This window comes from Mastigoproctus giganteus, chromosome 4 (assembly GCF_048544385.1).
Source record: "Mastigoproctus giganteus isolate SK-2022 chromosome 4, ASM4854438v1, whole genome shotgun sequence".
Classification (NCBI taxonomy): Eukaryota; Metazoa; Arthropoda; class Arachnida; order Uropygi; family Thelyphonidae; genus Mastigoproctus; species Mastigoproctus giganteus.
In genome coordinates, this window is record NC_143578.1 from 186,479,612 (window position 1) to 186,492,632 (window position 13,021).

Sequence of the window (13,021 nt, forward strand, 5' to 3'; positions counted from 1 at the left end):
CAAAATCACTTAATTGACATAGGTGTATGTAGTGCTGAGGGCCCCTGTAGCCGAGTGGTCAGGAGCAGGAATGCAGTAGCACACAATCTTTGAGTAGCCCGAGGTTCAAGCCCCTGACTTCTAAATACGGTCAATTTGCCAACCCGCACTAGACCAGCGTGGCAGATTATGGTCCATTTCCCTCAACATGAGTTGTTGAGGAGGCTTCCATCCTGCAGTGGGTTGATAATAGCTGCAGTTTACCTTTTTTTTATGTAGTGCTGAAGTGAGTTCAGCTGGTAAGAAGCTAGCTGAATGTACTGGCAATGCCATTCCAGACTCTAAAGTGTCTCAACTTTGACTTTTTAGCTCTGATTCTGAAATAAGTTTTTTCCAGGTACCACTATAATATAATTGATCAGGTCATGATATATTATATTCTGTTGACTATGTATCAACAAATAATGTCAAGGTAAATAAAAGCTTGTTTTTTTTTATTTTAACTTTATTCCACTGTTTCTAACACACATATACAGAGCAACTGTTTAAGTTGTCAATATGTGGGATAAAAATGGTCTGAAAGGAAGCTTTCAATTTAATGGGGTAATGGGATGTCTGCTATTCACCAATAGCAGACATCCCATTAGTCCATAAAATCAAGGGTTTGCTGTATTATTAATTTCATAATATGCCTTTTCTGTCTTAGGCATTTCAGCTAAATGTTTTAAATCTCTATTAGTGGAAGAAGACTAATAATTTGATTATAATTTATTAGGACTATTTTGAATTACTGTAAACCATGATGACTTCAGATATGATACCATTTTGTAATTAACAATGTTACTGTGTTGCTTTATTTTATTTGAGCATAACTAAATGTTTTTTAACCATTATAAACACCTCTATAAAACATGAAATGAAGCTTTGTCTATCTCTTGAGAACAACTAAAATTTTGTATATCAATAAATCAGAAAAACAAATTATTTTTAAAATACAGAATGCAACAGGCAGCTTTGAATATTCTGTGAGTAAGATATAATTGAGATCCTATACAGTTTTTTGAATTAAATATATTCTATTTAGCTCTCAAGTGGGGGGGATAAAAGTTCCCATTTATACTTCAGCATAGCCACTAGGTCAGAGGTTTACAGTTTATTATTAGCATTAACCATAACCGATCGGATCATCCGACCGATTAGGGTCGGATGTACTATGAAAACAACATATGAAGGAAAATACAAATATATTACACAGCTTGTCTGAAACTAGGTGGTTGGCTAGACATGATGCTACTAAAGCATTTATGATAATTATGACGGAATTCAGCAAGCATTAATAAGTATAATTGATTGTAAAAGACAACCACTAAGTACTAAACACGAAGCAAAAGCTCTTGTTAAAAAATTTGAACATTTTGAAACATCTCTAATGTGTGTTATTTGGAAAGACATTCTTAAAAATACCAATATTATAAATACAGCTTTACAGCAGCCTGGCATTGAATTATGCACTGTTATAAACCTCTATGATATAGTCTTTTATCTTATTTACAAAGTGCTCAAAATAAATTTTTTGATTTTGAAAATTCTGCAAAAGTACTTGCACCAAAATCGGAATTTAAAATTTTCGAAAGACAATGGATGCAAAAAATATTTCATGATGAAATAAATAGTGAAAATGACCAAACCACAAATCTGAATCCCTCAGATAAATTTCAAATTCAAGTGTTTTATCCAATTATAGATAGATTAACAAAGGAGCTCGATAAAAGACTAGTTGCCTATAATTCTCTTTACGACAGATTTGACTTTCTTATTGATAAATCAATGTCAGAAAGCGAAATTGTTTCCAAAGCAAAGACTCTAGTCCACATGTCGTTCACTGGCTGCAATAGTGGCATAACTCAAAAAATCGTAATTCTAAGATAATCGATGAGGAAAATTTGGCTTTTAAAATTTTATTTAGAATTGAAGAAATTATGTGATTGTTGAAATATATTGTGATTCATCTCATCATACCCAGTGGTACTCAAAATTAGGCTGGCTTGATCAACATTCCCTTATAGGTAACCAGAATACTCAAAAATTTAACCCCCTTTTGAGTTGTGTCACTATTGCACCAACAAACACTCAAAATTTGTGACTTGAGTCTCCTAAAGATGGAAGGTAATTAGGATGAAGAACAAAAAAAAATAAAATAAAGAACATTAAACAAGAGCTTTATTTATATTCATAAACTCAGGAACATGTATCAACTACATTTTAATCTTTGAGAACATAATTGTGGCAAAGCATAAATAAGAACAAGAAGTTAGTACATAATTATTTGTGTACAAACAAGCAAAATGGAAGAATTTAAGTCATTCCTAGAAAAATTTATTCCTTCCATAAATTAACTTTTAGACTGTTATAAAAGCCGGCATGACATTTGGGAATTGTGTTATTGTTCAAAAAACAGTGGAGTTCACTGTGTTTCTTTTTCGAAATCGGAATGGAACTCTTGTAGCCTTTTTCAATTCGAAATCTACAAATGCCTCCAAAGGTTATCTTGTTTTACTAGCTTGAACATTAAAAGATTCAATCATCCTGTTTGTATGATGTTTTATAAAATAAAGAGTCCAAATGCTGCTTTTCTGCTTTAAGACTAGCAATGTCATTGAATTTAACTTCATCAGTATTTTCATTAAATTTCATAGAAGTGCGTCGGGCGAAATCTTTCAGGTTGTAAAAATTGCAATGACTCGTCTCTGTCACCTTGAAAGGATTTTCTGTCTTTCTGGCAGTTCTAGCTAATGTAACATATTATGATGGCATGAATACAGGACCAGACTTTAGCAATATTTTAATATTTTTCTATAATAATGAGTTGCACAGTCATCCTCATTTTGCGTATTAACAAGAAATTTGCATTGCATTACAATACTATACTGGCACAACTCAAAAATGATCAATATTGCACACAGACCGCACTCCATTCAGCCCCAACGTTGGGGCACACTGAAGAAGTGCCACTGTTGACGCTTCTCGAGGCAGTAAAAATTCAGATGGCATAACAAGGCTTGTGTCACGTAGCGAGATAATATTGATCTCACTTTGTACTGTTATTGCATAAATGTAGAGTCCACTATCCCAACCTCATTGGCGGTATTAACTCAAAAATTAAGAATTTTGAGTTGTGCCACTATTGCAGCCAGTGAGTGATATATAATCAAGATTTAGAAGATTCTTTTGTGGACGAATTTTTATTATTTTCAAAATTATTTCCTGAGTGCAAAACAGTATCAGAATAATTGCCAGCACAAACTGAACAAAATCTGGTGACAAGCTTCCCGAATACAAATATTGCACTTCGAATTTACTTATCAATTTTGGGGACAAATGCAGAAGGTGAACGAGCATTTTCAACATTAAATTGTATAAAAAATCATTTGCGATATGGATTATCTCAGTCAAAATTATCATCTTTATCAGTACTTTCTATAGAAAGTTAAATATTAATACAACTCCCCGTTGACAAAATTATAAGAGAATTTGCGAATAAAAAATGCTGCAAAGTAAACACCCTAATAACCAATCTTATATGTTGAATGTGATTGTTACTCTTTTTTTTTTTTTTGTTGTTGTTTTATAGAAAATGTGATTCATGATTGTTTGTTTTCAAGAATTGTTGTTTAATAAACCTATTTCTATTTTTAAAAATTTCTATTTATAATTTTTGTGGATGAAAATATAAAATATCTTTATTTTGAAATTTTGTTTTTCTTCTTCCCAATTCCTGTAAAATTTTTTGTTAGTCATGCTAGGCCACCTTTTGGGGATTTGTCAATGGTATACAGGATTTTGCCAGCTCGCACAATAAGCTAACTGTCCCATTGTATAAGGCAATGGATAGGCCACATCTTGAATACTCCATACAGGTATGGAAGCCTTATTTTAAGAATGATGCAGATTTGTTGGAACAGCTACAGAGAAAAGCAACAAAATTAGTCAAGGACATAAAAGGTTACTCTTACCATGAAAACTTCAGTTCTGCAAATTTCAGAGTTAGGAAACTAAGCACCTGCAAAGCGACCTAACTGAAGTGTTTAAGGCTTTAAATGGATTGAGTAACTAAATACTGATGGCACTCTTAACTCTTTCTTGGTTAATACACATAGAGATATAAACTGAAAAAGGATGATTGCAGAAGACAGGTACAAAATTTGCTTTCATCCAGAGACTTATTGAAACAAGCTTCCATCTGATGTTGTCGAAGCTGTACTTATCACCCACTGTTTATTTCTGTACCTTTATTTCTTCACTATTTATTTGTGTAGAACTAACTACTAATCTCTATACATCATGAACCGACTGGCTATTATAAGCAAACATCCTACTGGGCTTTCTTAGATTCCACTTTCAACCAGTTTAATTATTTGTTAATGTTTACAACCCCAACTTGTAACTCTTGATATAAATGAGATGATTATACTAGTATATGTGGGTTATTTGAAAAGTTTCTGGTCTACCATATATTTCATTATTTGAAAATAATATAAATATGAACAATAAGAAATTCCAAACATTTACAATGCGCATAATTCAAGGTGTAGAATTATATCTGAAATAATATATATATATATATACTTAACTTATTTATACATTATTACTTTTTAAATATTATGGTACTACTTGGGAGCGGCGCCTCCGTAGCCAGGTGGGAAAGAGCAGCAGTGCATAGCACACGCTTCTTGATTAGACCAGGGTTCCAGCCCATCACCACCAAATACGGAGGATGTGGAAAGGTCAGGGAATGACCACTGCATATCCCGGAGCAATATGGCCTTAGTTGCTAATGCTCCTAAATAAAAAACAACAAACATACTTCGGAGCATCAGGTTTGTATAATGTCTAATTGTCACTGTACAATAGCATTAATGTAGGAGCTAATACCCTCATTTATGCTATTTAAAATCTTAATATTTAAATCTAATTGTCATTAGACATAATTCCAATATATATATATATATAAGTTTTTATTAATATATTGAATAGAGTATGCATAAATGGATGTGACAGTTACACAAAGTGCCAGTAACTAGAAGGGTGTGGAAAGTAGAAAAAGAAGTGTAGGAGATTTGTGAAAGGTGAAAGAATGTTAATATCCTAAAGGTTATGATGAATTAATAGAATTATGCAGGGGTGGCTCATCCATAGACACTGCAGCACCCCAGCTATATAAATCTAGATATACAGTGAACGGAGTTATATGAAATTTTGTGAAGAACAATGCAACGCAATGAATATTTTTATTAACAGGACCCGCATATAGTATGCACATCCTCTATTTCCAGTAATCATTTCAATAATAAACGAATAAAACACAAAATCGTTTCCAACTTTGAAGTTTAATTAACTGTAGGCCTCACTGTGTACCAGGCAGTGACACATTTTGCATTCCAGTGAATATCTGCTAGTTGGTTGCCATTGGCAACTTGCCAATATACATTTTTTTTATAGGTGAAACGAATCAAAGTCACTGTAAAGTGTGCAGTGCAGATTTCGTCGTTGACCGTGATGGGTGTGTAGCCACAATGTCAGTGTCTTTTTGTTATTCGCCCAAATTCCCATTAACTAAATAATATCAGTGTTAAGTCAATACTCAACATTCAACAGTGTAATTATGTGATTACAGCTTAATTGCAAATTGAGCTTGAACTTGGTAAGTTCAAGTTACAGCAGGCCCCCGTTATAACGCGGTTCACTTTACGCTGATTCGCTATAATGCTGTCAAAACTCACTGTAACGCTATTTTACTAGCATACAGATTGAATTTTTGGCAAATCCGTCTTCAGTCCAGTCTGTTTTGAGCCTTTTTTTTTTTTTTGGCAAAAGGAGAAAATAGCCACCATGAAATTAACTACAGTAATTATTTTTATAATTTCTACTCTATGTACAAAATTGAAACTTTCAATATGCTCTTATTTTCTTGGTGTGGATAGTTTCAAGGGAGAAATTCTTTTTTAGTACACAAGTTGAAAAAATTTACCATCCAGTGTCATATGTTGTTACGAAGTCTGCATTTTCTGTTCTGACCTGTAATAGAAAGATACTAAAAATAGATTTACTCCCTATCTCTTCTTTTGTTTTACTGTGGGAACTATAACTTGCAAAATGTTTTTCACACAATCAATCCCATGAGTGCTAAATGCGGTGCTGTTTCTTGTACAGTATTCTCTGGTCTTCCGAACTCCTCTGACCTTATGGTCACCCGAAGTACATAAAATTTGTTTGTTTTACTGTTTTGGAAATTTCCTAAACATTCTCCATGAGTCACACCATAATTGATTACAGTACTTTTCGTACAATAAACAACCATTTGGTTTTACTGCACAGTAAAATCAAACTTTTCAGATAAATAAAACATTTGTCACCGTCTTCAGCTCACTTGCCAGAGGAATTCTAGATATCAGACAGTTTACTGTACTCGAACATCGTATCACAATCAGTGCAACACAGTTACATTTGCAGAGAGTTATGGCAGATAAGAATGAAAAAGCAACAATGTCTGGACACGGTGCAAAGATTGGAAAGGTAAGAAAAACATTTGCGTTTGAAAATTAAATTAGACGTTTTGAAGAGAATTGATTCCGGTCAAAGACAAGTGGATGTGTGCAATAATTTAGGACTGGCAGGTTCAACTGTAAGAACAATCATAAAAAATAAAGAATCAATTTTAGCAGCTGGAAAAACAGCTGTTCCCTTGCAGGCAACTAAATTGACCAGGGCTAGGCGAGCTATTATGATTGAAATGGAGAAACTTCTACATAATTTTATTGAAGACAACATTCAACGTAGAATTCCGTTAAGTTCAATTATTATTAAAGAAAAAGTGAAGAGCCTATATGAAGATTTAAAGGAAGCTCACCCCGAAAAAAATGTGGAACCATTTAACGCTAGTAAGGGCTGGTTTGATAGATTTAGAAAGTGCTATAACCTGCACAACGTAGCAATACAGGGAGAAGCTGCAAGTGCAGATCAACAAGGAGCCGGAACTTTCAAAAAAGAATTTGTTAAAATTATTGAAGAAGGATGTTATACTGCTCAACAAGTTTTTAACATAGATGAAACAGGTCTTTTTTGGAAACGAATGCTTAAAAGAAGTTTCATATCGAAAGAAGAAAAAACATGCCAAGCTTCAAAGCGGCGAAGGATCGGTTAACTTTGTTGTTGGGTGGTAACGCTGCGGGGGATTTTAAATTAAAACCCCTTTTAGTTTACCATTCCGAAAATCCAAGGGCTCTTAAAGGTTTAGCTAAATCAAACCTACCTGTAATCTGGAAGGCTAATAAAAAAGCTTGGGTAACCAGGCCGCTTTTCATTGATTGGTATGCTGAGTTCTTCTGTCCTGCAGTGGAAAAATATTGTGCAAAAAATAACATTGGTTATAAAGCTATTCTAATCATGGACAATGCGCCAGGACACCCAAGCAAAGAGAGCTTAGAAGACTTGAACAATCACATAAAAGTTTTTTACATGCCTCCAAACACTACGTCTCTGATCCAACCAATGGACCAAGGAGTAATTGCCACATTTAAAGCGTACTACATAAGGAACACCTTTTCCCAAGCTATTAAAGCCATCAACACTGAAAATGTACCGAGCTTAAAGGAGTTTTGGAAATCCTATAACATTAAAACCACCATCTACAACATTTCAAGTGCCTGGGATGAAGTGACTCAGAAAACCATGAATGGAGTGTGGAGGAAAGTTTATGGAAAAATTCCATAAAGCATTCCCAGGAACCTGATGATTCCGTTGAAAATGTTAAAACACAAATTGTTGAGCTCGGAAAAGAAGCAGGATTACACGAAATTAATGAAGACATCGTACAAGAGATGATCGACAACAACAGGGATGGCCTTTCTAATGAAGAACTAATGGAAATTATAAAAGAACAAGAGCTTGCTATTGAGGGAGATGATGATCAAGATACTATAGATGAAGAACCGATGAAGTCACTGACTGCAAAAGGACTCAGTGAAGCTTTTGAACACTTCGAAAAAATGTGTGATTATTTCCGGGAGAACGACCCTGACATGGAACGAAATGCCAAGGTAATAAGAAATTTGAAGAAAGAAATGAATCCCTACATGATGTTGTACAATGAGAGGAAGAGGGCCGAAGCACAACCCAAAATTGACACATTTTTCAGTCCAAAGATACGAAAACTCGAGAGCACAGGGCCATCGAATTAATAAATTCATGATTTTCCTTAGTTAATTACCTCATAATTATATGTGTATATAATGTAGAATATTTTATATGTACAAAATTTTGAATATTAAATATTTTTAATCGACATTGGTGCTTATTTTCACTACCATTTATTATTGATTAGAAAATATCCTATGGAATAGACCTCAACTCACAAATACATGTTACCTTATGGGAATATGGCGCTCGCTTAGCACGGATTCACTTAGCGCTCTGTTTTCCCGGAACGAACTATCAGCGTTAAGCGGGGGGGTCACCTGTATATTATGAGGTGATGTGTAAGTAAAACATTATTTCTAGGACACACGATTTCGTGAAATTTGATTCAATCATGGCCTCCATGCTTCCCCATGAAGTAAATCCACGTGACAGTGAATAAACTTCAACAACTTAGTTTTTCACAATTATCTCTCCAAGAAAAAAATGCGATTAAAAAAGAAGGTCGTCCCACATCAAAGATTCAAATTTCTCAGCGGGGAAAAGTAATAATAAGAAATATATTCGCAGTTTTAAAACTGAATGGTACCATGGGAAAAGTTGGCTTTGTGGTTGTGAAGTTAAAAATGCATTGTTTTGTCTTCTGTGTTTATTGTTCGGAGGTGACTTAATATGGACAAAAAGTGGCTTTACAAACATAAACAGAATGAAAGAAAAAAACTCTAACATGAGAGTTCGAAGAAACATATTGATAATGTGATTTCACTATCGCTTTTAGGAAGCATAAATATTAAAGAACAGGCCTATTGACCTAAATAAATAAAAATTTTCAATCTGCAAACATAACAGAAAAGTTACCAAGATTCGTGAGGTATTATCTACAGCACCCCCAAACATGAGTCACAAGCCGCCACTGAAATTATGGGCTGAATTACCAAGCCAATAGAAAGTGGAATAATTGTAAAGTAAAATCAGTACATCAAAATACTAATAAAATAAAAATAAAAAATGCAAATAAATTGAAAATAAAATGATAGTGTTATAGCTGTCATCTGATATGGGGGGAAAACATATTTAGAAAATGGTCAAATATAGGTAAGGCAAATATGCTTAGTCTGTCCATACTGTATTAGAATGTGCTAATTTCATTTTCATTGCTTTTTGTCCTATCACTTTTCTTCTAATACTAGGGACAAGTATAGAAACACAGTTCCTGATACACGGTCAGGTGTAGTCCCCTGATGAAATACCTGATCATGTATCAATATTTATTTATTTCAGCTGATATCAGATCAAGCATAGTTTCCTTACCTATATTCGACCATTTTCTAAATACAGTAAACCCTTGATTTAACGGACTAATGGGGAGAAGGGGTGTCCGTTAATGCCGAAAGTTTGTTAAATCAAATGTAACCTGGGGGGGCCTTTTTTTATTGTTCTTAATGAAAAAAAAAAGCTTTAATACAATATATAGTACTGAACAATATAAAATTATGTTGCAATTTGGCCTTTAATTTATGGATATCAGAAACAGTTTGTTTTTTTACGCTGTAAATTTCACAAATACGTGCTACCAAGACGCCTTGTTCTAATTTCTCAATTAGCTCTAATTTCTGTGCCACATTTAAGTTCACATGCTTTCTTTTAACTCCTCTATCACTTGATGCCATTTTAAATTATAAGGATTGCAAAATTATTTAATAAATGGAGTCACAATTCAGAAATCACGGAAACACTCTGTATACAACCTGACAGCACAATAGCTTGAGGCAGACTGAGACTGAAACAAAGCGAGTCAGTAGACCTGCAGTTTAGTGTTCTGAGTCACATTCAGCTCACGAGTCACCGTCTGCTCTTATCTGTTATCTTGGAAAACAGCTATTTGAACACATTTTCAGAAAGGATAAAAAACAATTTCCTGACTACAATTTCCTGAATTTGATTATAAAAATGAAAGTAGGTAATTATCAAAATAATAATGGAAATAGGTCATTATTATTAATTTTTAATTAATAATAACACTGAAGTTTTGTATAACCTAAAAAAAAATAATATGGTTGAGATTAATATGTACATTACTGTATTATATCGGGGTATTATATCTGTTATATCGGGGTTCGTTAAATCGAGGGTTTACTGTATGTTTCCTCCCATATCTGATGACAGCTATAACACTATCATTTTATTTTCATTTTCAGTTTATTTGCATTTTTATTTTTATTTTATTAGTATTTTGATGTACTGATTTTACTTTACAGTTCTCCCACTTTCTATTGGCTTGGTAATTCAGCCCATAATTCTATTAATTCATCATAACCTTTAGGATATTAACATTCTTTCACCTTTTGCAAATCTACATTTCTTTTTCTACTTTCCACACCCTTCTAGTTATTGGCACTTTGTGTAACTTTCACATCCATTTATGCATACTTTATTCAATATATTAATACAAAATTATATATATTCTTGCATCCTTTAATGCTGATTTGCACTTTTATGTGCATCTGTCATACCTGATTTATTAATCTTTTTTTTCAATGAAACCATTTCATCAACAGAATACCTCTTCATCATATGTAACTTTTAAACATTTCCATTAAGAGGTTACATTTAATATTCATTTTATATATACAGTATATACTTTATCTGATATATCTATTCATACATACTTTTATATATATATATATATATATATATATATATATATATATATATATAGAGAGAGAGAGAGAGAGAGAGAGAGAGAGAGAGAGAGAGAGAGAGATTTTTTTGTTTACCAAAACCAATAACTGAAGAAGAGAGCTGTAAAGCAATGAAATACATTCATTTGAAAGGACCATTTGAGAAGCAAATCCCTAAAGATGTGATCCATGACTGTTAACCACAGAAAGCATTAACTGTTGGAATCATGGAATTTTATTAAATAAAACATGGCTCAATAAAACTACTAACCATTTAAACAAAAGACTATCACAAAAATGATGCCCATCAGACATTTTGGAATCCATTATAATTAATGGATTGTGGTTAATGGAATTATATTTTTATAATTAATGGGCCTTTAATTTGAAAATAGTAATATCTTATTGCAAAATACCTTTGTGAAGATGGAAGGATTACCCATCCTAAACCCATAAACAGAAAACAGGAAAAGGAAGAAGATATTAAAAGGTGTCAAAATTACAATCAATATTCTTATGCTAAATATCAAAAAACAGTAAAATGATGCTGTCTAAAACCTGTAGTTTTCTATTGCAATGTTATTAACTATGAACTGCATTAACTATATATTAGAGTATGCTCGAAACAAAAGTGCTGATGAAGTGAAATGAATCTTAATAGCTTCACCAGCACCAATGAATAACACAGAACCATTCTGAACTGTCAAGCCAAGCTGACGTTCATTTGATATAAACATACTTCCTCTGACAACAAGTAGAACTGATGCACTATCAAGTATTGCCAGTGCATACATAATATCTCTAAAAGGCACCTCTATCTTTTCCACTTTAAACTCTCTAACTGGTGGATCATAAATTGTCAAATAAGAATCATGAGAACTTTGTACAGCAGGAAAAATGTTTTCTTGAGCACTTTTGCATTCGTATGTTAATATATCACACAGAGTGGCAACATCTTTGTATTTAGGAGTTAAACCTGCACGTACCACATTGTCTGAACAAGCCATACACTCAATACAGTCACCCAATAAATATGCGTGAGGTTCACCAGCTGCTAAAAATATTGCTTCTCCTGGCTGTAAAATAATGTAATTGAAAAAAAACAAGCTGAAACATCCAATATCACCAGGAAAATCTGAATGTAGACGAAGCAACAGATCGCCAATTGGTTTTGTGATTCCAGTCACATTCTCTGATGCTTTTACTTTGCTGATTAGGTCTTGAAGATGTTGGGAGTATTGCTCTTCTGCACAGCTCATGAGTGAAGTAAAACATCTTTTTAACTTCTCTTTATTTTCTGTAACACTTTCCCCAGCATTCATTAATGAACTAGCAAGCTCTTCACCAATCACAGCTCTGAGCTGAGGGATTTTATTTGCAAAATTTCTAATTTCGGCAAGGGGACGAAAACCACAAAGTGCTTCAAACTGTGTCAATGCAATTGCAATCTCAGGTTTATGATTATCATCAGGATAGATATCTGGCGACTGTTTATGCAATACTTCAGCTGTAACTTTGTTAGGATGAACTTGAATTGAAAGAGCTTTGTTAACAGATAACACTTTAAAAAGAAAAGGAAGATTACTTCCAAAACTTTCTTGCACTTTTTTACCTAGCACCTCTGGATATTGACTAATCCAAACAGATAATGAAGTGTCGTCTAATGACGGTATAATCGAGGGACCAGACGCATGTCCACCCATCCAAAGCTCGGCATACGGTTCTTTTTCGTGTATATAACGTTCCGGACAGCTGTATTTCAGCAGCTGGGCAACAATGCTATTCATTCCTAATTTACCCCAGGCATAATTTTTCACACTACACTTTAACTCGAACACTGTAGAGTCAGTACTCATCGTCCGTCCCAAGTTATTCAAACTAACTCAATAGTTATGTCGTCACTTTACAATTGCAAAATTTCGATTTTTGCTACAAAACTGCGCAGTTTCACGAACTGCAATTGAGCAGTGTGTCTATCACGTGATAAACTCTCCGATAACATTCCACATAATCTCAAGAGGACCCTCGGGTGCAGATGGCGATTGGCCCTGCAGTGAACCCTGAGAATTTCATGTTCCTAGCATTTTTAATTTTAAATACTGGGATTCTTTGCCTATTGAGAAATAACACAATTGGGGAAGAGGCTGTTGTTTTCCGCAATGAATATG

At 33.7% G+C, this 13,021-nt stretch overlaps 1 protein-coding gene across 1 annotated transcript; it reads right to left on the reverse strand.

The window, feature by feature from the left end:
• Nucleotides 1-11,210: 11,210 nt before the first annotated feature.
• LOC150087256 (mannose-6-phosphate isomerase-like) lies at nt 11,211-12,812 on the reverse strand. The gene has a single exon (XM_090371919.1). It carries the CDS (start codon nt 12,707-12,709, stop codon nt 11,456-11,458), a length of 1,254 nt encoding a protein of 417 aa, XP_090228045.1. The 5' UTR covers nt 12,710-12,812; the 3' UTR covers nt 11,211-11,455.
• Between the last annotated feature and the right edge of the window lie 209 nt (nt 12,813-13,021).

Excerpts from the sequence above, each read along its gene's own strand:
- LOC150087256 (XM_090371919.1), bottom strand. The coding sequence starts at position 12,709 with ATGAGTACTGACTCTACAGTGTTCGAGTTAAAGTGTAGTGTGAAAAAT.